Source organism: Drosophila santomea, chromosome 2R (genome assembly GCF_016746245.2).
Source record: "Drosophila santomea strain STO CAGO 1482 chromosome 2R, Prin_Dsan_1.1, whole genome shotgun sequence".
Taxonomy (NCBI): Eukaryota; Metazoa; Arthropoda; class Insecta; order Diptera; family Drosophilidae; genus Drosophila; species Drosophila santomea.
Genome location: NC_053017.2, coordinates 6579783 through 6606927, shown reverse-complemented (window position 1 = coordinate 6606927; position 27145 = coordinate 6579783). Strand labels below are relative to the sequence as shown.

General features: G+C 40.4%; 1 protein-coding gene across 1 annotated transcript in view; it reads left to right on the top strand.

The window, feature by feature from the left end:
* Window positions 1-14013: 14013 nt before the first annotated feature.
* The window catches only part of LOC120444435 (dual 3',5'-cyclic-AMP and -GMP phosphodiesterase 11), a 40173-nt gene continuing 27041 nt past the window's right edge, over window positions 14014-27145 (top strand). The window contains exons 1-2 of the mRNA XM_039624087.2: window positions 14014-15035; window positions 20907-20978. Of these exons, the coding sequence (XP_039480021.1) occupies window positions 20918-20978 (61 nt within the window). The 5' untranslated portion in view covers window positions 14014-15035; window positions 20907-20917. The remainder of the gene's footprint in view (window positions 15036-20906; window positions 20979-27145) is intronic.

The following is a 27145-nucleotide window of genomic DNA, read 5'->3' as shown; positions in this document are numbered from 1 at the left end:
TGCGATTTAATGAGCCATCTCTCATTCAACCCGCAAGTCATCAGCAGCATTGTCCTGGTAATTCATTGCCAAAGCCACGCCCATCCGGATGCCGCCCCCAAGGACTCGCCACGAGGCATCGCTTGACTTGCATAATTAGCTAATTGAGCGCTCAGCGTTAATGATTCGGCATCAAGAATAGGAGGAATTGTTAACCGCATACTGGCACACAAATTGAAAATGGAAAAACCCCTAGCGACGGTTAAAAAGGCGTTCGCAAAAAAATGCTTTCACTCTGTTCTAGGCTCTTATAGGGTCCCATCTCCGAACGCGCCATTCGGCTAATAAACGTTCTGTTGTACACTTCTGTCCCACGCGGCGTATACGCAACCTGCAACGAAAATGTCTGCTACGTGATTTGAACACCAGAATCGAGATACACGTGGCTTCGTAAAGTTCCGGCTCCATATCGTTTTGATACAAAAATGTACACTTCAAGGTATGGAAAAAGTTTTTGAACTTCTACAAATTACTATGGATTTTAAAAAGGTTTGAATAAAATATTTTTTAGCAAATTTGGGACTAAAGATGTTGGCTCAAAGTTGAATTTGTGTATTTGGCAAGACCGAGCAGTATTATTATTAAAACTATATTAAATGATTAGTGATTTGTTTCCTGTGTACTGGCACTCCTAACGTTTTCTCCCATCACGTCTGTTTGCCTTGGTTTTTCCTTTTTCCCGCCATTGTTGTCGCGTCGCTTTTTTTTTATTTTCCGCTGCTGTTGACTTTCGAGTGCGCACAATGGCTGCGTCTTAAGATCCGTGGATCCTGCTCCTGGACGATTGGCATGACTCGTCAGGCTCGTCGGGCTCGTCGTGTTGAGCACGTTTTATTTTAATAGCGCTCTAGTGGCGCATTTCCTCAAAATCCCTGGCCAACGATTGTTTGGAAAAAGGCTCTCGGAGCCCTGGCAATTCTTGGCACTCATCTCTTTCTCTGAAGTTGCATTAAGTGGCTGTTTTCTCGGTACTTTAGCAAAAGAAAAGTGCCAGGTGGCAACTATTTTGAACACAAGTCCAACATGGCAAGTTAACTTGACTGGAAAAGCGGTTTAAAAAGTTGTCAAAAAGTTGTCTTTACATAAAGAGCCACACAACGTTATCGAACTCTTATATAGCTACGATTCGTTTTAAGGTTTAAACTGATTTTCATATTTATGATATATATTTTACAGTTCGTCTGTCTGGCTGATATAAATAGGAATCAGTAACCAATTTAATAAGTAGCGTATGTGTTCCTTAGTTTAATATATTAAGCAGCTTGAATTGCATTTATTAAATCTCAATAAAACCAATTTAAATCAGCAAATCCAGTAAATCGGTGTGCATTTAAGCATATTCCAACAAATTTTCTTCTCTCCCAGCTTGTCTAGCCAGCTATTATTCCCTAATTTGATTATTCAACATCAAGTTCCTAAGCTTTAGCCTGTCAAGTCAACTGTTCAGTGTAACACATTAAGTTCATTACATTAAACACTGATTTATTGTGACCACGAGGAGTACATAAAATGCCCCTCTATCCTTTGAATTCTCCTCCTTTTCAGTACGTGTCTTGAGCAGAATGTGGCTTAGTTGATAGCGCATGAAATATGCGAAGATTCTGTTGATTTGCATACTGGTATGTGAAGAGAAACAGACCGAACCGAATGATACGGAATGCAATTGTCAAGTGCCAGAAGGGGAGAGAATTCCAATGGTACTTGCAACTGCCGCTATGTGCTGCATTAATCATAGTTTGTGTTGGCCATCCGACAACTATTGCTGCAGCTCATATTTCATGCATCAGCTGACACGTCATCGCAGCCATTGAACTCGCAAGGACATTTCCAGGACACGCCTGAATGGAAACTCAGCTGCGTATCAGTTTCCGAGTGCTGCCACAAACGTTTTCCTCTTTGTGTCTGTGTTTTCACTCATTGGCAGCCTTGATTTGGCAGCTCGATAAGAAATCATTTCCACCAATTAGTTTGGCTAATCTTTTCCCTTAGTTGCTCCATTTAACAACCCTCTGCATTCAGCTTGGATTTTTTGCGGTTCCTTTGTTTTACTGCGTATTTTTCTATCACCCTGGTTTTATTTGTTTGGTTTCGCTGACGGTGAACACTAAAGGTGACCATAAAAGTTAAGGCACCTACCTACAGAGAGAGAAAAATTAAATAATAATACGCAATACACTTCAAAATGTGTGCTTCTAATCGAGGAATCTAAAATAGATTTCTTTGTTGCATGACGAATTAAAAATGTCGGATATTAAAAGAAGATTACTAAGTGGTCTAGTATTTTTTCAGTGCACCCACACACACACACGACTCAACACGGTGTGGGAAAGTGTGCGTTATCAAATTTCCTTTCTCCTGCGAGTGTGTGTGCGGATGCCAAGGTGCCGGCCATTATAATTAATCATTTTTGCGAGACACAACGCCAAGGGAAGCCTGTGGAATTTTGTTCATTTGGATGCATAATTTAACTTTATTACAAAATGTGTTGCGCACACTTTTAGGTGACAACCTACATCATGGCGGCTCATTTGTCTTCTGACGGAGGGTTGGAATTTATCAAAGCTTTTTGTGATTTCAGCAAGCCGCTCAAGGCTGAATTTACCAGTTTAACTCCAAGAAGTGAGTAATTTTCGAGCAGGGGACTTGCATGTCATATTTAAGGAAACGTATTATTATCGTTAAAAGTCGAAGAGCAGGATCCGATGAAGAAACACATGCTGGCACTTAAACTGCCATTAGACAAAAGTCACTTGCCGAATAGCAAAAGTAACTTGAAATCAAAGGAGTAAATGGGAAAAGCAGTCTACTTAGGCCCACACACTGCGCCTTTTATTTGTCATTAGACAACTTTTTGACATTATCCGTTTGGCCGGGTTTGTGTGCAAAGTTTTTCCATGCTGCACAGAGCACACGCTCTCAAATGAGATTTGTAATTAGCCGCGACTGGCTTTCATAAAATGTGCTGTATTTTTAATGCTAATTGCTTTTTAATGCGCAGCTCGAAAGTTTTCACCAACAATTAGGCCGCAGCTCAAAGTAAAGTCAAGTGGTGTCCCCAGCAGCGCAAAATGATTATTTCACGCAACAGAACGCAGCAAACTTCACCCCGAAGATGTTCCCATTAAATCCTCCGGGATTACTTGTAAATTATGCCCCCAATCCTTTTAAGCCCTCACTTTTATGGCGAATAATTTTGTGTTAAAATCAAAAAGGGCACACACGCGCTGCAAGGCATAAAAAGTGGGCTGCTCTGCGCCTGAAATCGACAGGAAAAACGACGGAGACAATTGCTTTTGCATAACGAAAAGCCGTGAGCCGTATCCTTAAAGTGGAAAAGCCAAGCTGAGGCAGACCTGTTTACAAATGCCACACACGAGATTACTCAGCCCAGGACGAACGTACATCCAATGATATCCTTGACATCTGGCCCACAGCCAAATAAGGCATTCCTTTCAGTGAGTCCTGTGTTTGTAGTTTTCTTTGCGATTGGAAAAACTATGCTGCACCGGGCTGTGGGAAAAGTTTACGGATAAGGGTACAGAGGTATTGAAGGTTGAATATTCCTGTTAAGCAAACATGTAGGCAAACTTACCTACCAAAGATTGGATCGTTTGCCCATTCAATGCCTTAACTAAAAACGAAATACCAGTATGTGCACGTTTGATATGTTTTGATTGGGAGTTTAGTGCTATATGGTAATCTATCACCATCAATTGGTTTCACAGATAAACCTTCTCATTCCTCGTTGATAATTGTATTGGGACATTACCAGTCGCTTACTACATTTCCGTACTAATTTGACTATCTATTGATAAGATATTTGCTTACTGCTAATGCTTTCAAACTATATTATGCCTTATTAATGCCTTTGCGTTTAAAGAATTAGTTCGACTAGTTTATGTTTAATGACTTAAAGACCATGTGTTTTTTTTGAATTTGTACTGTAATTTATATTCTATAGTAGTTCTAACTTTAATACGCACTTCATATAATATGGCCCACACACTTTTAGTACACACATTGCTTGTGGCGATTTTCAATTTCATTGATGTGTGTTTGTGGCTGACAAAGGCGGTATCTGTATCTGCTTTCCCCATTTTGCCCCACTTCCACTCAACGAAATGAAATTGTTTTGCCTTTTACCCGAAATTTACAATACTTATCCCCCATTTCGTTTTGCCGGCGCGTGTGTGAATTTATTTATTTGAATTTCATTTTGTGGTTGCCTGTTCCCCGTCTCCTCCGCTCTGATATATTTTAGCACTGTTTTTGGACAACTTTGCATTACAAATTTTCTTTGCTCAAAATGACGTGCGAAATGTTTTCCTCGGAAGGAAAAACAGCGCTCTTGACAGCGCGTTTCAAGTGCTAAAAATTAACGTGACTTTTGGACCACTTTTATCGCCATTCCCTTTTGTTCTTCACACATTTTTTCCGGGTCGGGCTTAAATGTTGCCGGTCCACTCGGCCATTTGCATGGAAAATCCATTCGGAGGTCGGGAAAATGAATTGCGTTTGCTATTCACAGTTATTGTGAGCACTTTCGCGGAGGCACAAAAAAATGATACTTTCCATTCGGGATTTTTGGGGACTTGTTGGGTGCGTGATATAAGGGCTTAAAAGGGAGAGCTGGTGAAAGCTTGAAATGAAATAAAGAACTTAATGCTTCTCGGTGGATAAAAATGATCTTCTGAAATGGAAATGGAATAAAAACAGGAGACAACGCCATAAGCGAGTTAATCGACTATCAGATACCCCTTATCCTGCTAGTGGGGGAAATTATATCAGTGGAAGCTGATAGGAAAACTAAAATAATCTAGTAATGAAAATAATGATTTAATAATAAATCAATTTGTGTTTCGAAAGAGTGGGCGTTATGTTTTTGCGAGTTAGAGTAAGGGGTATGAGGTAGTTGATGAACTCTTTTAAGGGTTTTACTTTAACTCGCACGGAGACACAATTTTTCGTATGTGGGATATTGCATATCAGCTTTCGGCTTTTGTGATTTATGCTCATAGTCATGGGTTCTTATCAACACGGCATTTACATAATAATGTTTACCTATTTTATCCTTGTGCCCGACGGTGGGGAATGGTAATTCATTGATAAGCGGCTCGTGCCTCCACTTCATTCAATATGTTTGCGATTGAGTCGGTTGCACATGGGGCAAAAATCAGTGGAAGAGGGGAGAATAACCTACATTTTACACGCATTATCATGGGCCAACGATGCCGGTATAATGTGATCCACCATGAACTCCACTCACCTGTTTTCGAACTCGATAATCACGGCGATGATGATGGGGATGATGAGGATAAGGCCACGGAGGAGAAGAATAATGATGATTTGTTGGCTCGGCGCAAATTTATGGGCTCTGCGGTTGAGTCTCATAAACATCCTCAGGAGCTGCGGCATCATCAATAAATTAACCTGAACCTTTTTTCGCCCTCTTTGTCGGGGAAAGCGACTGCTAAGTGATTTTCCAAGTCAGTTCAGGTTGGGTTAGGGTCATGTTGGACAAGTTACATGGTGAAATTGAGCTTTAGGTGTTGGTAACCATCGATTAATTGGCTAGACCGTTGACATTTTAGCTTTGAGAGCAGTTCATTTTCAGATAATCAGAGTTGCCTTTTAATATATTCTCAAATCCTAACCCGAATCTACTTAACATTCCGGCCAGCTAATCGATAGCTTCCCTTCCCATTTCCCACAGCTTAATTCAATTTGAACATAAAAAGTTTTCCCTGGCTTGACCGCTTTTTCCGGACTTTTCCCCTCTCCCTTTCACCCGCTCAAGTCGTGGCCAATTTTCCAGTGGCTACTTAAAACCACAAAGGAACAAGTTGCTGCCAAGTTGGCTGCGAAATAAATTGAGTGGAAGTTTCGAATGCCAATACGGGATCGAATAAATCGAATGCAACAGGGAACTGGACTGGGACTCGAACTCAACCTATTACTTGACCCCTCGAAAAGTATGAAAAACAGAGCACTCTTTTCTTGAGCTCAATATTTCGTCGCAATTTGTTTATTGAGCTGCGTGGGCGGCACCTTGGCTGATCAATTAATTCAAGAGCCTTTGGCTGAGGGAAAACAGCGGTTTATTGGTCAAGGCTTTTCAGATGAGTTATTGAAGGTCTGTCATTTGCATGTCCGCCCCTCCAGAGAATTGTGTTCGCTTTATGGAATTGAATGGATTCCTGGCTCGAATCCATAAATTTTGTGCTCGATGGCTTAATAGACTTGTATTTATTCGTTTGGAATGAATTTGCGTGCTTTTGTTTAGGTGCCCTGTTAAGTGGATTGAGTATTTAATCATGGGTTACAGTGTTTTTTGGAATTACTTCTTTAATTGCGTGCTGGATATTTGACTATAAAAATTTATAATTTCAAAACGTTAATAAGTGATTGGGCTTGTAAAAATTCATGTTTTATGAGTTTCTTATAAAAGCCAAAGCAAATTAATGAATGACACCCACTCAAAGATCCGCGTCCCTTACAAAAAAGTCAGGTCCTTAAGTTTTGCTCCATACAAGAAGGAAAACTTTTGGCAATGACTCATTTGATTTTATTTGGCAATTTAACGGTCAATGAGCTTTGGCCAAGTTTATATTCTTATGGGGTCTATTGTTTTGCAAATACTTGTTGTTTGATTTTTTGATTTGACTATCGATTCGTTCCTCGCAAAATTATGCAACTTTTTTTTTGGTCATCGCATTGCAAATCCTTCTGGCCACATTCTCTCTGGTTACAATCCTCGCTGTGATTTATGTTCCTCTGACTTCTCATGCTGTGCTATCGAATGTCCTGCCATTTGTCCTCGTCTGTTGTCCTGCGTTACTGGCAACGTTCTCTCTGGGCTTAGCCATAAAAGTTTTTCCATGCTCGCTGTTGTCAAGCGGCCAAAAAGCAGATGAAAAACCAGTATGGCAGACAGAAAGAGCGGAAGATGAAATGGCAATAATATTACAACTTTTAATGAGAATTTATGCTTTCTTTTTATCGTGTTTTTTGTGATGAATTAATGATACACTTAACTGACTCTAATTTCCAAAGCCAGAACGGAAACCAAAAAGGTTTCGGACTTGAACTAAATTAAATTTTCTTCCCTCAATATGGATGCCATTGAAAACAGAAAAGGATTTACAGAATATTGTAAATAAGTGCTCAGATAATCAAATGAAAATACCCAGAATAAAACATGGGAAGCTTTTACTTTTTCAACGGATTAAATGGACAACAATGGAATTAAGAGAAGCCTTTTAGTGCAATATCCTTTGATACCATACATTTCCATTTAAATTAATTTAAATTTAACTTGCGGCAGCGAATTATCTCGATATAAATCCATAATACGCTGTGAAAATTGAATTAAAAGTCAGGGCCATAAAAGCGAAGTTCTGGGCCCAAAGGGACTCAGTTGAAATTGAATCAGCCCGCGCTAATTGACCAGGCTAATTTGTAGCATAACAAATAACCGCATTGGGTTGCCGCCACTAGCCGGCGAACAACATGGTCCGAATAAAGTTGGCTAATAGCGCATTAAGTTCGAGCGAGCAGGGATTCGCTGGGAGCTCGGTATCCACCCATTTCCATTTGCTTTTATGGCCTTCTTGCCGGGGAGGAAGCTGCTCATATTAAAAGCCCAGCGGGTGGCCCCACAAACAGCGAAGGTCATGTGTGTGGGTTAGCGATAGCAAGCTGTTCGCCAGAGGTATCCAGGCAGAAATTGTAGACTCTGCAAGTTGGTTTCGCCACGATACATATTCATAGTTAATATGCGGATACTGAAAATTTTCATCGGTAGAAAGTGTTAGGGTAAGTAAAAGTTACTGGGCCACGTTGAATAAATATATAGCTTCGTAGTTTTCCTTCTGCATATTTTATTTTATTATTGACTGCATACAACTTGAATCATAATATTTTCCTTGGAAATCAATAAAGTTTATTCCGTACACAGTTTACCAATCAAACACAGCACAGGCTTAAATTAGGCTCCAGTTGAGTGCTTGTTAATGCCACTTAACGACACAGTAGACCAGGCTTTTCGCCACCGAGTTTCCCACAATTTCCCATAGTCTACTTATGCGGGCTTGGCCATCGCAAAACGCACGTCCGACAACTGAGCATAATTTAATTGTCGGCGTCTTGGTAATCGAAATCAAACAGGCTTTCATCTAAATCAACGAGCGCCTTTCAATTAGCACTTTCAGCGCTAATGAACTCCTATGTGGTGAAGATTTTCAGTCGCCTAATTAGCCAAGGCCAAGAAACTCGCTCGAGTTGGTCAAATTGAAATTATTTCCCATGCGAGCCGCTGCGCTGTGTGTGCTGTGGTTATCTCGATAGAATTAATTTGGCACAACCACGCCTATTCAGCCCCCTTTTCCAGTATGTGGCCAACGGTTTTATTGAATTTTCCGCCTGGGAAAGCCAGCTGCAGCTGTTGACCAGCCTGTGTGCTTGTGTTGTCCGAAGTGTTGATAACTTGGGGAAAAACGTCGGTCCAAAATATAACAAAAGCAGCTTAAAGGGCCTTTGTTTTCTCTACGGACACGGAATTTCCCTCTGAGTGGTCCGCAGCCAAATGAAATTAAGAAGAGAACTGGTGAAAATGGTTTTGGACCCTACGTATGTTTATAACGTAAAGGAAGAGAGTTTTCCAAGCTCGAACTAGTTTTAATATTTATTTACAAAGTGCTTTAAACAAACCCCTTTAAATCGACTTTAATTAAGCTTAAATATTCTTAAAGCAATCAAGAAGTATTAATTTCAATGCTGTGCTGCTGAATATGGCCTTTACATAATTTTTAATATTACCCTCTTCTTGTTAATTTATGTTAATTGTGGACCCATTAGAAATCTGCCCCCGCTGATCTTTCATCGCTTGTAATATGCATATTAATTAGTTGTTTGACAAAGTTTTTGACGCAATTCGGCCTTGGAAGCGTTTGATGTTGCCCCGGGTAGAAGGAAAATGGTAGCTGTTTACGAGGCTGAGAAGTGTCTGCAACAAGTTGTGGCATTCAACGACGGTTGAATGGCCCCTCAATTGGTCCTTGGCTGGATGTTTTGTGGCCAATGAAATTCCCTTGAAGTGGGAAAAAGCAGCAGCGAGTGAATTTAAAGTGCCTCGTGGAAGGTGCAAAATAATTGGCCATTTGGCATTTTACAACAGTGAGATCAAAAAATTTAAAATTGAATCTCCCAACAGATGCGGCAACAACGTAGCAAAATGGGCAATAAACATTTGAACATTTAGGAATATATTTATCGTTTGTGCAGCATTCCATTCGCCGTGGTCTTCTTTTGTTGCTCTTTTACGGCCATTATCTGGGCTTTTGACTTTTCTCTTTTTGGAGCTCATCGCGATGGCCACAGGTGGAAATGCTGGCCTGGAGTATTCAGCTTATTCGGTCGTTTGGCGGGGTCACTTTCTTGCTTTATGGTCACGATTTTCCGGGGGGTTGACGGCGAAGCACTGGAAGTTGAATGACTTTTCGTCGGATTTACATAAACGCAAACATAAAAGGGGAATAAATATATAGGTATTTAGCAGCCATAAAATTTCGTAAAATGCATTAAATTTGTAAACACGATAAACTGTGCTTTAATATTGAGACTTATTTGTAGATGAGAATACAACTTTCGTATTAATTATATGAGTATTAGGTAAAGTTTATTATTAGATATATTTAACAATTATTTATTTAAAACGAAAACTCACAATTAATTTACGATATAATAACTTTTAAAATATGAATTTGCGGTTCCAATAAGCTAAAGCTACGTAAAGGCTCTTTATAGTCAAGTGCTCACTCTTACGTGTGGTTTGTGCCCCGGCTAAAATCGTAACAAAAAGCTCTTTTGAGTGAAATAAGAACCTGTGACGTAAACGGCTAGCATTGCGCAGTGAGATGCCAACACTGCGTATGAGTAATGCGAACAGAACGGAAATACGCGTCTGATCAAACCAAACAAATATAGTATTATACCGCTAAACAAGTTGTAGAATTAATCAGCATTACATTGGAATGTCGTGTTGCGAGTTTCCTGAATCACAAATTCCTCAAAATACTCGTAAAGCATAATTCCCTCATTCAGTCGCGCGGATTCGACAAGTACTCGCCACCACATTTGTCGCAAAGTTATTTTAATGACTTTAACTTGTTCAGCTGTCAGTTTCTGTTGCATTCGTGTCTGACTTTTATTTGCGTCTCAAGCGATTTCCGTCATTTACGGCTCAATTAAGCGTTTGCCTCATTTTTCTTTGCTTTAGAAATTTGCGAGTTGCAGTTCAATGCTGGTCGCGCTTTTCGGTCACCGTTCGATGATCCCTGGGAGCGCTAAAAGGTTTTCCAAAGGCCAGCCACGCTGACCCCAAAGCCAATATACTGGCCAGTTCATGTCGACTCATAAGTGTCTTACTTTGCCCCATTCTCCATTACCGCAGGCCGCACTTCTCTGTAGGTGCAGTACGAGTCATGATTATAAAGGACTTGGTCAGTAGATATTTTTCGACTCACACAAAACATGCCACTTTAAGGACATGTATATTGTAAGTTATCATTGTTTTCATGGTGTTTAGGGTGTGAAGTTCTTTTATTATTATTCATAAACACTTAGGCTAGTTCTATTTGTATGCACAGATCGAATTTTATGAATTTCCAAATTGATCTATCAGAGTTTTGGAATATTTTTTGAGGCGTCTGGCCAGTCGATGTATGGACTTGGGACGCACTTTATGTTTATGGCGGTGACTCTGTTTAATATCTCTCCCACTTTCCGTGTCGCACGTTGCGCATTCGATTAACACCTCGTCGCGATTATTTACCTGATGCAGCTGCTCCGTCTTCATTGAATAATTCGTGCTGGTTGTGGAAGATTTGCATCACAAAGTCTCGCTGTTTTGTTTTTTATCTTGCTTTTTCATTTACTGTTTTTCTCCATCTTGATTATCTTGGCTTTAATTTGTGGCTTCCTACGAGTGGCTTTGTGGGTGTGTGTGTGTGTGTGTGTGTTTTTGAGGCAATTGTTAGGCCATTGTGGATACAACACTTAGATAGCACTCGCCATTACAATGCAGTTTTGTTCGGCCAAAATGCGAAACGTGCCCGTTATTGACAGCGGTGAGATTTTCTATGGGGACTGTTTGTCAACGAATGTAAATGTGAATGAAAATAAATACGTTTTCGTTATTGATGTCGGTTTTTAGTAATGGAAAGGAAGCCTGAGTAACTTAGTTCTCGCAGTGCTCATTGGCCGGGGGAACCAGGGAACAAACATAACATAACATAATCAGTCGAATATGTTTATTTGATATACCGTTTCCCGCCTTTGTCTGCCCTGAGCGCCAATCAAGCGAACAAGTTTTTTGATTTCCCTCTTTTCAGTGGAAATTTGCACAATTCTTTTGCATTTCCGACAATTGGCGCACGTTGCCTTTCAATGTGTGCTTTACTTTTAATGGCGGTGATGTTGATGTGTATATCGACGACGCTCCAGGGGGGCTGAGGGGGTGCCACACAACCATTTGTGATGTGGGCTTGCTTAATGATGTGCAACGTACATGGTACAACGTACATTTCCAAATATTACGCCAATTTCAATGTGTTTGTTTGGGAAAAGTATACACCTTTCGATCTAAATTGATTTTAGCAGGGATCAGCTTTTTAATAACTATTCTTTTAGTTAAGGATAAATGCAATCCAGGGGCTTTATGAAATATTCCCTTGATGGTAATGCATTAGAAAAGTGTTTCAATGATGGGAGCAGGACAAGAGATTTAAGGCACCAGCAGTTTCTGTATCCGATGCGGAGTTCTCACAGTACTTTTCCGGTGTGTTGTTTGATAAGTTGTCGTTTGCGGAACACGAGCACATCACCTGATTTAGTTGAAATGCCGACTATTTGCTCTCGATTTGCTCTGCTTAACTTGGCGACAATTGTTTCGATTTCGGGGCTTTCTTTATCCGCTCGTATTTGGCTTTTTGTCTGGCGGAGGGCAATGTCACAGTCAGCTTTAGCCACATGTGGTGTCTGTTTTTTCTTAGCCATTATGTAGACCACCAAGAGCAAACAGATATGGGTGTATGTACACATCGCATGTGACGGCCCACAAACCCAGCAACCGAGTGGTGACGGCGAGGTGTTTTCCTCAGTTTTTATTTTTCGGCATTTACAGAATGCAAATAGGGCAACAAAACACAAAAGTTTAGCAAATCGCCACCTTCTATTGCCAAATGGCCTGTGACTAATCGCCCCGATTGCTGTGAGGTCGCTAATTGGTAGTTTCAACTGATATCCCAGAGTGGCTATGAACACATCCACCATATGTTGGGGCTCCTAAGTATCGGTATCTGATTGTCGGACTATCTGGCGGATCGGCGTATCTGTGTATCTACTTATCTACGTATCTGTGCATCTGTGTATCCGTGCAAACAAACACAATTCCAACTAATCAAATCACGCGAGCGTTTCTGGGCTATTGAGTTGCGATTGCGATTGCGGTTTCGGTTTAGAAAGATACTTTTTGGGCCTTTTGCAATCATTGCAAGTTTCCGTTGGCTTTGCTTTCGGTGGTTTCTTGACCCAAAATAAAATATGTCGACACTGCAGAGACTGCAAAGGTTAGGAGCTCGAAGAAATCTTGAACGTAAACAGATGTTTGGGCACAATGAAACGTCAGTACTCTGCGCTCGATTTATTTTTGGAAGAGTGTAAAAATTGTGAATTGTTGAATCACCAAATAATTATAAATTAGTTGAGTGCCCTGACTTGACATAGATTTTCTTTTGAATATAGCATTTTATTATGTAGTTCTAATTCGCAAAGGGAAATATATGATTTGTTGTCCTATATCTGCATCTGTATCTTTTACTACAACCTGTGATTATAATTGCCCTCCAAAGCGATATATCCATATATTTTCCCTGATCCCGAGACTATACTAGTTCGTTGATCTTTTTATTTTCCCCAATCCCGTGACTCCATTTACAGTGTCATCTGAAATCTCGCAGACGTAATACCCTCCGCGGATCCCAGGGGATTGGGAATGCAAAGCAGAAAGCGCAGCGCGAGAATTAGTTTCAGTTAGCGAACTAGTCCAGCATGGGCGCAAGGGGAGGGCTCCCAAAGGGGGGCTGTGCAGTGGCGCAGGGGAGGGGGAGGGGGGCGACGGAAGGTGTGAAGGCAAACAGCAGTCGGCAAACAGAAAACAGAAAACAGAAAAACTGGATGCAGTCCCGAATGCGAATACCTATCGGATGCACTCGCTCTTGGTATTGGACTTTGCACCCGTTAGCTGCCAAAAAGAGAAGAGATTAAAGGGAGCGGGAGGAGGAGTGGGAGGTGGAGGTGGAGGGGGTTAAGCCAAAAAAACAAACCAAAAAGAACACTCTACAACGTGGGATCCCAGTGCTCCAGCTGAAGCTCCAAACGAAGCAGCGCCTTCTAGTGATGGCCCTGTTCAAGATTTCAAAACATCTTCATCGCCGACAAATACAAAGCTTTCGTAATATTGCTATTTCCACAAAAGATGAATACAATAAAAATGTTCTTTCCTAGGATTTTCTACGAACTTGATAAGGCTTACTATTAGGAAAGTTTCATTTGTGTAGTAATAAGAAGAAGATGGGCCAACGAGCGAATTCAAATATCCTTATAATCAATTTCCTTACAAATTGAGCTACAAATACCGAGAACGAAAACTCTGTATAAAAATCACATTCTAAACTACTAGAAGTGTAAAAGTTACGTACAAGACCAATTTTCTACATTTTAATGTTTAATTTCGAGTACAAATAAGTAATTCAACCGCTTTTCGATTTAGTTAACACTCGTTCTCAAATGGCTATGGCTAAAAGGGCGATAATACGGCTGAGTCGCCATCTCTGCTCAGTCGGCGCCAGCGTCAGCGCCAACGCCAGCGCAGCTGCGCTGCTCCACGATCGCTGGGCCGCATAAGATTTCCGCTCAGTTCAGTTCGCGTTCACCGCTGGCAGTAGTCGGATCGCCGGACGCGGCCGTGAAAGATTCTGGTGCGAAAGTCGATTCTCGCCGAAAGTGGAGGCGAAAAGAAATAGGTGCACAGCAGCCAGCAGCCTGGATGCGGATTATATTTTTGGGATCGGATCGAGATAATGATGATCGCGAACCGATCGGGCTGAACGTGTTGTGCGCGTGTGTTTCGCTTTTTACGCCTTTTTTCAACTGCGACGAGGAATCGAATGCGATTGCGGATCGGAAATCGAGGGAAATTTCAGAACCCCAGAAGTTCCCCCTTCAAATAACAGTGAAGTGTATTGTGAAGCAAAAGAAAGAGCACAAGCGAAAAGCAGAAGCAGAAGCAAAGCAGAAGCAGAAGCAGAAGCAGTGTGCAAAGCAAAGCGAAAGAGCTGAGCAAAGGAGGCAAAGTTTACCAATCCGAGTCGGATTTACAGCTGCGTTGGTGTGCGGAAACATAAACCCCATATCCCAAATCCCATATTCCATATCCCAGATTTTACAATCGTTTTCTAATGACTTTAACCACCGAAATCGGGCAAGAAATTACTGGTCGCCGTCTCGGTTCCACACATCTTCTAATTTATTAAAAGCAGTGACAGTGTTTTTTCTCCATTTTCTGCCTGCGCCCGGTTCGCTGGGAAAGAAACTGGGTGAGAAACAAAGGGAAGGGAAGGGAAGGGAAGGAAAGGGAAGCCGAAATACACAAATAACAAAAAGTATAAAATACAAATTCAACACGCGAATGTTTCGATCGAAAGTCGAAGAGTTGAGTGAATTAGTGAAATATATATACACGCGCATAAAATCCATACACACATGCGCGTTTTTGTGATATATTAAACAACGCTCCCATAACAGCAAATTTATTTCAATTGCTAAGTCGGTGGAAAAAGGCCAGAAAATAAATAAATAAGCTAACAAATTGAGGAATATCATAGTACACCCTATAAATTTGGATTAATTGGGAAACCCCTCAAAGGCGGACAAATACAGTAAGTTTCTATGGCGGGAAAACCGCAGAGAAAAGCTTGTGGGAGATCTTTTTTTGTGGTTCTCGGTCGCTTTTTTAAATTGTTTCACTCTACGAAACGTAAACATATTTTTAGAGTTGCTTAAAAACGCCAAGTTTCTCAGAGTGTTAACTTTCCTAACTCGGCTCACACCTTTTACCTTGCCCATTTCTTTTGGGCACTCTTAAACTTGCTCTAGTTTCTTTCACGTCGCGATGCCTCTTTTAATTGCATTTTGTGCTCACTCGGGCATTTCACTTGTGCCATGAAGTGCCCGCTCGAGACTGTCAAAAATGAAAATAAATACACGAAAAATAAGTGAAATAAAATAAAGCACGAAGCGATTTTGCAAGCTCGTTAGCCGGTTAACGGTCGAGGTAGAGAGTTACCATGTTATATGGTCATGAGATAAGACACTTCAGTCAGCACTTGATGTTTATGGCTTGCCCTCTTCCTCTTCCACCGCTCCTGCCCCCTCCGACCACGCCCCCACCCCCTGGAGAGCTCTTTGCCCACATGGGCCAAATATCTCAACGCTCGGTGAATGACGAGCACTGCCTTAGTTGTCAGCTCAACTAGGTTTACAGTTAGCTAATTAAAGATCTGCTCCGCCCTTTTATCTGTTTGAAACAAACGCCGTCTGCGACTACAGTTTTACCTGCCTGTAACGGTTTTTAACTTGTATATAGAGACCCTTCAATGGACAGGTTTCTGCTCTAACTCCAAGTTCCTTTGCAATCATCTTTTTAGCAAATATCTGAAGGCTATAAAGATGCATTTGTAAGTTACCAATGTATTTACTGAATGATTTTTGACTGGCACTGTGCCATTTAGTTTGTAGAAAAGAAAATATAAAAATGTAAATTTGATAGCATTATTCTTAACTATATGTTCCCGAAGTGGGTGCATCTCCGTGCAAGAAGTACTGTTGATTTTCTTCCGATTCCTTTATTGAAAAAATGTTACAACCACAAGGCACAATAAATCGTGCGATGACTGCCCCATCGAAATTTCGCTCCGCTGGTTCTTCCTGTTCCATATCAATCACGTCGTTAAGGTCTCCGGTTGACATTTTCCTCAGTTTCAGTCGGTTTGCCGCCGCGTTTCGCCGTGTTTCGCATTATAACTATCATATTTGCGCGCCAATGTTTCGCCGTAGTTCTCCGTACCTGGCACACACCTGTACCTGTAATTAGCTCAGGTGGGAGAGAGATCCCTCTGCCACAACGACGATGATGATGATGATGTTGAGATGATGATGATGATGATGATGAAGACTATTACGATGATTATGGCTATTGTTATGAACGTGTGTGGGCTTTTTGGAGCGGCGAGAACGGGCATTTGTCTAGCTGTCAGAAAATTGGAGCAGCCCCATCGGCCACGTGAATCAGATAAGCGCCAGTACTCGTTACCATTTTGGGGGCTGCCTGTTTGTTTATCAAATTTTCAGGAAGTGACCAGATGAGTGGCAGATAATATTTAAATTGTGGAAAATAAATCCAAAAAGCCGTGAAAATCGTTCAATAAGTAAACATTTAAATATTTGTTTTAGCATGCGAAAGACCATTAAGTTCGCTGAAATAATGTATCCATTTTGGCTTCATAGTCCCACAGAAAATAAATGATTTAATTTAGTATGCAAATTTTGGCAAACCGGTTTGACATTCATAAGTTAGAGCCATTGATTTGAAGATTTTAATAATTAAAACTAATAAAGCAAATCGTACGACTCTGGCCATGATTATCACGTTTGGCAGTTGTATTAAATTAAGGCAAGTGGAAAATGAAGATATTCATTTGATACACTTAAATATTGCATTGCTATCTTTGGAAATGCAATTAGTCTGACAATTTCCCCAAACGAACTCAAACGTGCTCATGTGACTCAGGCCAGGCCAAGCACTTATCAGCGACTAATTCAACTTTGCATACTCGTTAACTGGCAGGGCCTTTTCCGACTAAAGAGATTAAAATTTCCCCGCGAATTCCAGGTGACTCAATTGTCAGGTGTGTGTCTGCTGGCCAGATTCAGAAAGTCACTCCCCCTTTCTGCGGCTAATGCATCGGTAATCCATCGGCATGTGTTCCTCAAGCAGCCAGGCAGCCGAACAGCCCACAAGTGACCAGAAATAACTCGATATTAAATCGAAGACGTCAGAGACCTGCGTCACCTGAATGCACGTCACTGAGACCGAGTGTGGAAAGATTTTGGCTTTGGCGAGAAATTGTTAATTAACTGGTTCGGCCGAGAGGCATGAGACGCGTCGATGTCGCCAGGTGAATCACTGCAATTTCCCAGCAGCTGGCAACAAAAGGAGTTCCACTTTTCGAGCCCATAACAATAAAATCTTTTGAGAAATGTGTTGAAAATGTGCTGGCCGCGAATGAAATTGACTTGCCTAATCAGCACGCTAATGTTAATTCGAAATACGCGTGGCTTTTAGCAATGTGACGGACCCGGCTTCTGATATCAACGCTTTTATCAGCGCACCAGCAACAAATCTGCTCGAATATCAAATATGTGCCAAGTACATGGCAGTACATGGTATATTACATATATACTTCACGTTGTGGGTTGTGGTATGTGCTATATGGCATTATCTTATCTCTTCACAACGTGCATGTCAGCATTTAAACGACGCATTAGCCACCAGCCATAAGCCAAAAGCCAACTCCATGCACTTCACTCCATCGAGTTATCAAGTCCCCAAAGATATGAAAGTTTGGGTCGAAAAGAAAAGTGTTTGGCATGCCGCACTGCCGCACTGAAAGGGCAAACACTCACCTCACGGATACATTTAAGTTTGAGGTTGTTTTGTATGCCAAACAATTACCCCAACTTAAGCGAAGGAAAAAAACACACGATTTTCGGGCCATGAAAACAAACAGATAAGTTTGGAGGTGGTTTTATAATGCCATGAAGAAAGAAGTTTTATAAAGTTTGAACCTATGCTGGTACAAAGCTGAACATTCTTATTCTTATTATGGATTTTCAAATGTTTAAGACTAAAAGGTGAACAAAGTAGTCTAAGATCGTAAATGCCTCACACCTTTTATGTAGTGGCTTATAAAGTTAGCAGAAATGTAAAGTCATTTTTCAAATATGGGGCTCAGCTTCTGACAAGCTTTATAAAAAGCAGATTTGTGATTAAGATAGCATTTAAGCGGCTTGGATACAGTTTATACTTTATGGCCTAAAATACACAAATTTCAGCTATGGTTATGGCCCTACAGCCTTATAGAGTGTGTACACAAAGCCGAATGACAAACGAAATATATTAAGATTGCAAAGCATCATCTTAGTTGGCAGCGCAGAAATATTAAAATGCCAAACAGGTCGCAACTTTTTCGTATGTACTTTTTGGCTGATTGATTTGTTGCCTGTCGTATTGGCCGCTCCACCCACAACTCCATGATGGCCAGGGCGTGGGTGTTGGCCACATGGCGATGGAACGCCCCACAGATCTCACCTAGATTCGCTGCGCTCTCCTTTTTATTTCGCCTATTTCTTTTTTTTTTGGCCAGGGCAATTTGGGGCCTCTGTTTGCCAAGTTGCTCCGCTCGTGTTTTATTGTTTACCGGGCTCTCTAGCTGCCTGTTGTTTACCCATCGTCAGCTGCTGTTTGATTTGCAACAATAATTTTTGTTTACGGTTTATGGGGCCCAGCGAAGGTGGATTGTTATTATTTAGATGATTACGCATTTTGTAGTCACAAAACGGTCAACGTTTGCGTGATATGCGTTTCGTATTAATTATGAATTATTCCTCCTTGGTCACTTCATTTTTTTTTGGTAATTTTTTGTGGTTTTTTGAGAGGGCAAGTTGCGAAATCGATTGGGCCAGTGTTGAAGTAGTCCAATGACGATTGCAAGGCCATTTTAAATTAAAGTTCCAACATTGAGGAAAGGCCATTTTAGTTGACAATAGGACTCGACAAAAATGATAGTCCATTTGAATTTTCAGCTAGGGCATAGTACTACAGAAAACCATACTGATGCAAAACTATTCGCGATCAGTGTATCAGAAACTATCCAACTCGAAGTGCCGAATCGGTTGTACATTTGCAAAGCCGTTACCTTACTATAGTGCTGCTCTGCCTCCTAAAGTCTAAAAAGCTTATCTAATGACTGTTTTCCGTGCCTGCTAACTGTTTGTATTTCATTTCACCATTGTCTTGGCGATGTTTTTTGTGTTTTGCAACCACTAATTGCAAATAAATTGTGCGCAGTTAAGTCCGTGGCAGCGGGCCCTGCTCCGGCCCCTTTCTCCCCTCACACTATCTGTTCCGCCCCTGTCAACTAATCTCAAACTGATCGACGAAAGGCGCCAACTGACAATGAAATTTATACAATCAAATTGACAGCCCCATAAACAAAGTAAAAGAAGTGCAAAAAATGTCTTACAAACTACCAAAATTTATAAAATATAATTCATCTTTTGCAACTGTCTACCAAATTTATTTACTTTCCTTCTTTCTTTCTTAAGTTATACAACCACTGAGGGTATTTTATTTATTACACCTCTATCTGGTAAAGTTAAGTTCAAAATTTTTCTGCGTGTACGCACATGCTTCTTGTTTGTTATTTGTATAAGTCATTTCTTGATGCGCTCACAATTTATTGCTTATCAGAATATGGAATACCAAAACGCTTGTAGCCAAACCTTACTGTAGGATTGAACAACTCGTTGCTGGTAAATTCATTAAAGCCCTAAACGAAATGAAATCAAATCAACTGAAACCTAATTGAATTGAATCGAAGCGAGAAACCTTTCGGTAGTCAGTCGCGATCGGTTGGCGCTCGGTTCATTGACTTTTCCACGCCTTGGGCGACTGTTTGAGTGGCGGCGCAGATTGAAGAGTGGCGTATGAATGTGAGATATAAAGTCAAGGTCGGGCCGTTCTGTTTTCCGCTGATAAGGCGAAGGCAGCACTGTGGCGCGATAAGAAGAACCAAACATGAGCCAGCAGCAACGCGTAGAGAAAAGCCTTAAACCAAGGCAATCATCCTCATCCGACACATACGAGAAGGCGAACAGTCAGAGGAAAGTTCCTCTACATTGAATGGAATTTCATTCAAATTTTGGCAAATCACTCCCGATATCACCGATCATATTGTGGCCAAAAGCACGCATTGTTGTCTTAACGAATGCCTACTCAGTTCTTTGTTTGGCTTACCTCTTTTAAATTGGCTGTTATGAACGACTCTTGTTGACCCAATGAATAATTCCAAAATTTTCATCGATCCTAATGTGCGTTCAAATATAAATAAATAATTTATGCAAAGCTCTTAGATTATATTGTGTATGGTTGGTCATCATATTTATGGGACATTTTTTAACTCAGACTCAGGTTATTAGGTTTTATATTTTTTTTTTTGCAATTCAGTGGAAATTTCTTTAGCATTAAAACTACAAATTATGCCTTCAATGTCTCAGGATGCTATAAATGTTGTTATGGGTTTGCCAACTCTTGCATATTTTTTGTAAGCATTCATAAATAGTCTAATGATGTTGCTTTGACTGCTGATTCCATTAATCAAATCTTGTCACTCAGTCATTCACCCATTCAGCCGGATTTATTGACTGCCTTTTTTCGCTGGCGGATGTATTTTGTATTTCGGTATGTTCAATGTTATCTTCGCATAATTTTTGTTGGTTTTTTTGGTTGGCAATTTCATGGGTCTACTGAAAAGTTTTGCCGGATTCGTGGCTTGAGGGTTTTTCCAATGAACCATTTGAAACGGAACCGCAATTAACCTGGCAATTAAATGATGTTGAGAGTGTTAAATGAGTTTCTAGGTAAATCCTCTCAAAATTATGAAACTAATTTTCGATGTCTTCAATTGCAGATTAAATTGGAATGGCATCATCCCCAAACAACGCGGCGCCGCCTGTTTTATGGCGGGCGAGACGTAAAATTGGTAAGTTCCAGCCCAAAAGTCCTGTTCCCATTTTTCCAGCTTATCTATCAACGCTGCGTTGGGTCATTAATTCTTGGACAGATTTATGTGCTGAATTTAAGGGCGAAAGCCAACAGGGTTCAATGCCATTTTTGCATGTTCAAATGCTCATTATCCTGCCTGCCTGCTGAAAACAAGAGGATGGGCTTAGAATCTTGCTTCGTGCTTTTGCCATAAAATATTAACGAGCCAAGGCGAGATTTTAAGTAGCGTAAAATTGGAAACACGCAATCAAAGGAAGGTTTATGCATTTTTGAACAGTCCCAGTGTGCCTGAAATTAGGTAATACATTTTGGATCAGTATAGAAATCAATGGCAATGGATTTGCATCAGCTCCCATTATTTAGTTGGGTTAAGTGGGGCTTGGATGACCCAACTAGCCCCAACTTCCGCCCGACTGAAAACAATCACATAAAGTTTTAATTAATTTCAAACAAGCGGCCAAACAAACAGCGGGCCAGCCAAACAAACAATGCCAACCAACAGAACTAGAGAACTTTGCACAATTTATGGTTGCTGTCGCGTGGCTCCCACGCCCCCTTTTCGCAGCCCGCCCCTTCGGTACAGTGAACCCCCGACCGGCGGATTTTGTGTTTGCCTTTGTAATGGTAACTAGAAGCAGCAGAATGGCCGGCTTGCGGAGAAGACTTGCCACGCTTTGTCAACACTTTCCAGGAAGCGAAAGTCGTCGCTGTCACGCTCCATGTGGTTTATAGGGCCTCCTGCACACACACAAACACACATACACATACACGTTGTGCCTTCATTTCCGCTTCCGTTCTCACAGAAACACTGGCAAACAAAATGAGTGAAAGTTGAACTGAAAACAATAGCTATCTTTCTGAACTATTTTTAATATATGTACATATGTATTTTAAAATAGTTTTCGGGAGTCACAACGAAGTCTCGAAAATGTACTTATAATAAACAAGAGTTTTAGGAACAGTTACTATTTAAGTATTCTTCGTAAGATATTAATAACGATAGTTCAGTAGAGTCTAATTCATAGACTACTTTATATCCGCAGAAGTGGCACTCAAAAGATTAGGTGTTTTTCACTAAGGCCCCGCATAAAAGTAGAATGGAGTGAATTTTTCTTTTTACCGGCTTCCTTTTGCTTTTGGCTTTGCGTTAACTTGACTTTGTTTTGTTTGCAATGGTTTCACTCCACTCCATTCTCCGGTAGCCGGCAACTTGGCAATGAGCCAAAGTTCAGTTCCGGGCTCAAAACGGATCCAATATCGTAACTTTTGAGTGCGAAGGGGTTGGAGCTTTTTATTGGCGGAGTAAAAGCTGTTTGAAGTTTATCCAAAGTGTATATTGAACAGCTGCAGTCAAAAGCGAACTTTGAGCGATTTTTAATTTGATTTTCTCCCTTTTTTCTCCCTCTGTTTCTGTTCCACAATTTTTTTTCGGCTCGAAGCCGGTTATTTTGGCCAACAGACTGATTGCACACAGATACACTTTGCACGCGTATTTGTGGGTCTGAAGTTATTTTTATTGTCCAACTAACGGTGCATTCTTGGATACAATGCGATTTGCATGGGTTTTGAGTCATATAACATAATCGTATCTCTTCGGGGAAATGAAGAAAACAGCTGTTGTCTTTGTTCGAGCATATATTTCTAGAGAGTCCAGTGAATATAAGTTTAATTATTTATCTCATGTTGTTTTTTTTCTATTTCTCGTAATCTCTTTTATTAATTCGAGCTCACTCGCGCTTATCTATGATAAAAAAGACATACAAATATTGTATAATATAATTTTTGATATAACGGAGAATATTTCGTTTGATAACAGGGTATAAAAAATAATCATTTAAAATTATAACGAAAGTGGTTGTAACATATTATTATTATAAGTAATTAAGCTTGAAAACAACCAATAAACTTAAATAAATTATTTAGATTGAAGGTTATAGGCTTTTTCTGTAATTACTTAAGATGGAACAACACTTTTTCTGTGTCATTTTCAGACTTTTAGTATTTGCCATCGATTATTTATTCCATTTGCAGGCAGTCGGAATCAATTACGGCCATGGTCTCATTAACGCCAAGAGTGAAATGGAATGTAAAAAAGTCGCACGTTTCCCAGGTCACAGAACACATATACAATTTGTTTTTGCTGATAACACATCAGAAAAAAAAAATGTAGCGCTATCAACAAGTTGAATGCGAATGCCAACGCAAAGGGAACAAACGCTAAACGAGCAGGTAGAGAGCGAAAAGCGCGAAAAGAGACAGAGAGGCAAAAGTTCATTAGTCGCGATAAACTAAAAACGGCAAATGTAAATAAAAAGCCAAAAACAAAGAAAATCACTCAGACTCACACGCACACTCGCAAACGAATTGAGTGACTTGGCTTTGTTTATTTTAGGCGAATTCGCCGTGCTTGTTCGCCGCGTATCTGCCAACTACGTTCGCCGCTCGCACTTCGCCTTAGTATCGCTCAGATATTCAAAGCGTTCGGTTCGCTCGAAAGGAGAACGCGCGACAAAAGCGGCCCGAAAATAAATTACATTGAAATACTGCTCTATGGCAACTAAGAAAAATAGGAAATCGATCCAAAACCATATATATCTGAAAGTCGGGCAGAGTTTTGTGCGTGTGTGTGAAGAAAATCGAAAAAATAAAATAGGAAAATTGCGAATACAAAAGTAATCTTTTCGAGATGAGCCATGAAACGTATTTAATACGCGATCAACGGTTGCGTACTCAATTCGCCGATGCGCGTGTGTGTGTGCGTGTCTGTGTGTCGCCAAGGTGTGAAAATATACCCACAAATGTACATACATAAATATCTCAAGCGATATAACGAAAAAGTATCTATATACACAACTGCATAATAGCGGTGCCACAATTAACGCAGGCCAAATAAAAGGTGTAAAATTAAGCAAAGCAATTTTGAATTTCTAGATCGTCCGCTAAGTGGCTAGGCAAACTAAATGGTTTTGTGATCCAACGATCTTTTCTCGCAGAGTATCTCGCAGTGGGGAAAAATGCATTTTATTCTTTGCAGCTGATCAGCAACTCCCTCTCTCTCTCTCTCTCTCTCTCTGTCGCCAGTGTTGCCAGCTGTGCATTTTCGTTGCCCCGTGTGCTTATCGCCATTTGCGGGCGCGAGCGTGTGTGCGTGTGTGTGCATTTCGCTATTTTGTTGTTTATTATTTGATATTGTTGCGGCGAATTTGCAGAGCGTCCAAGCGTGCAAAAGAAATAAATACAAAAATTTAAAAGCGTTGCCCTGTACTATTTGTAAGAGAACATTTAGGCAGTTAATTGTACTCTTTTCGTGGGGTTCCTCAAAAAACTACAGAATGAAAGTAATAAATTTACGGACGGATTACACAATTCCAAGTTTTTATATTTAATTCATAAATCAAATAACTGGTTGTCACTAAAAATGAACTTCATTTTTCATAGAATATCTGTGCATTTTTTCCTTTAGTAAAGAGATTTCCCTTATTTATTGTTCAATATAATTTTGCATCTAACTGTTTGAATTTGTGTTGGTCAGTTAAGTTTTATTAGGATTTTTTGACACAAACTGCGCGTTTTTCCTGCGCACTGAGATAAAGAACGAGAGAGTGATGAAGAAAGAGAGGGAAGAGTGTGCAAGTTTATAGGCGATAAGCTGTCTGGGCAGCCCTTCCCCCTTCGCACCCCTTCGGACCCCCTCCACCCCTTCACCAACAGACAGGTGCAATCGCCGAGTTCAATTCGCCTGTGTTGTCACTGCTCTAGTGTCGTTCTCCTCGCTCTTTTATCAGGGGAACAATACACACGCGATCGCATATGTTTGCCCTCCTAAGTGTGAGTGTGTGGGTGCTCGGCGTGTTTAGTCATTAAAGTCTTTTGCCCGTCGGTGTTGTTTTTGCGGTAACGGAAGTGGTTTTGTCGCTCTCTTTTTTATTTCTCGCATATTTTTTTGGCAATTCTGTGGCTCGACTCGAAAAGTGGAACTTCACGAGAGGAAAAATATAGAATTGTGTTCAAAACTAGAGATTCAGATATAGAAACCACACTTGGAAAACTGAGCTATTCACATTGATTATAAATGAAGTCTATGCAATAAAAACGAATTGAAGTTTGATTCGATTATAATATACAATTTGTGCGAATCGCAGCTTAAATTCATCCTGTTGCCCAAAAGCTGTGCCAATGCTAACGAGATGCACACACACAGACAGTTTTGGCGAACCCCCCCGTAGCGCCCCGCTTCCCACGCGACTTTCTTGTTTATGATTGTCATTATCAGGAGGAATTACCATTGTTATCCAGCTAAATCTAGTCATTACTCACTCACGCGCCACTCATCTCGCTCGCACCCAAGGCGACCTTATCAGTGGGCGTCCGACTCGTGCTTTTGATGCTGATAACACGCCCTGACTTGGCTTACCTGCTCCACTCCTCCAGTGGGGCTATCAGTCACGTTGAAATGGTGCCGTCACTTGGCCAAAATAATCATTGACTGGTCATTCTTGTTGACCATGCAGATGGAATTGGCTGATGGAAGCAAGCGTAGTCGTGTGAAACGGTTTACTTGGGATTCCAATGCTAAAAGAATTATTTTTAAAGGCATTAGAGCCAGAAATATAATTACTTATCTGTCATGGATCCCGAAATGGAGATCTACTTGAGCATATTATCCAGCTTTCCAAACAATACTTGTATATATCTCAAAAATATGATTTATAAGCTTCTTATAATTACACCATTCTTCGACAAAACCAGTTGGTATTGCAAAATTTCAAGATCCTATAGTATCTTTTGAAAACCGTATGTGATTCCCCCAAAATTATAATTATATTATAATGGCCATCATAAAGACGTCATGATTATAACACTTCCAAGAAGCTCGGGTCCAACATTTTTTTTTTTCAAAGACATTGAGCTCGTTTTGGACCTTTTTGCTCTGAGCCAATGAATACTCTTTCGATATCGACTTTTAAATAAAGTTTCTTTGACGCACTTGCGACCAGTTATCCAAGATTTTATACAAGCCACCGCGTGCTTGTGTGTGGATACAGATTATATTATATGTGGTACAATATCAAGTAGTCGCCATGTTGTCCAAATGGGTTCTCCATGACCGTTCTTCTTCTCCTGCCCAAGCTGTTTATGGAGAAGGGGAGGGGTGGTGAAATTGAACCAATATAAGTATGGCATATACAGTATAAAAGATCTCAAGTTGATTGCAATGGCAAAAGTCACACATATACATATATGGTAATTATGCGCGGATTATTATGGCCAAATGCAGAAGGTGGTCCATAGAGGCTGGTAGCTGTTAGCTGTTAGCTGGTTTGGCCTAACTGCTAGTTTCAGCTGCATGTGACTGCCTGACTGACTGGCTTCCTGCTGCCCACACTTGGTAGGATTGGGCCTAGCTCGTTGGAGGCCTTCTTCGATGTGGGTTAACCGTTCTTGGAGGAATTCCAATAAAACCGAACAAAAGAATCTGAAAGACACTTTTAATCCTCCTACGCTGGCAGTCGCTTGCGCTTTATTAGTACCTTTCTATTGGAAATCAATAAAGAAACACATTTTGTTACGGCTCGCCACTTTTATTCATTTCGGCCTGCCCCTGAGTATTTGTTAATGAATATATGTATTTTTTTAAAATTCAACTGCCAATAATTTGAGCATTTTTACTTCATTTTGCAATTGATACTCGTATCAATAAATGTATTCGATTTAAATTCGGAATCTACCCAATCGTTCAATGGATTTTTAAAATGTGGTTTTATTTCTTCTCAATATATTTAATGGATTAATACCCAGATTTTAGCGGAAGGCCTTAGCTGCTAATGCTCCTAGTTCTCCATTAGTTAGCTTTAAATAAATAAATAAATAAATAAATAACCGGGTTAAAGAAAGCTTATATATTGATACGCTTATTATAATTATATATATTAATTTGGATTTATTCCAATTATGGGGAATCATGGGGCTTATCGAGAACGCTTTCTTATCCTTGGGTTTCGTTTAAATTACTGAAATCAATAAATGCATTCAAGTCGTATATACAAGCCAGTATGTTGATATGAAGAGTTCTTTATGGACATTTTATGCATATTTATCGCTTCTTCGCCGAGTCTTTGAACCTTTACTTGGCTCGCTTATTGT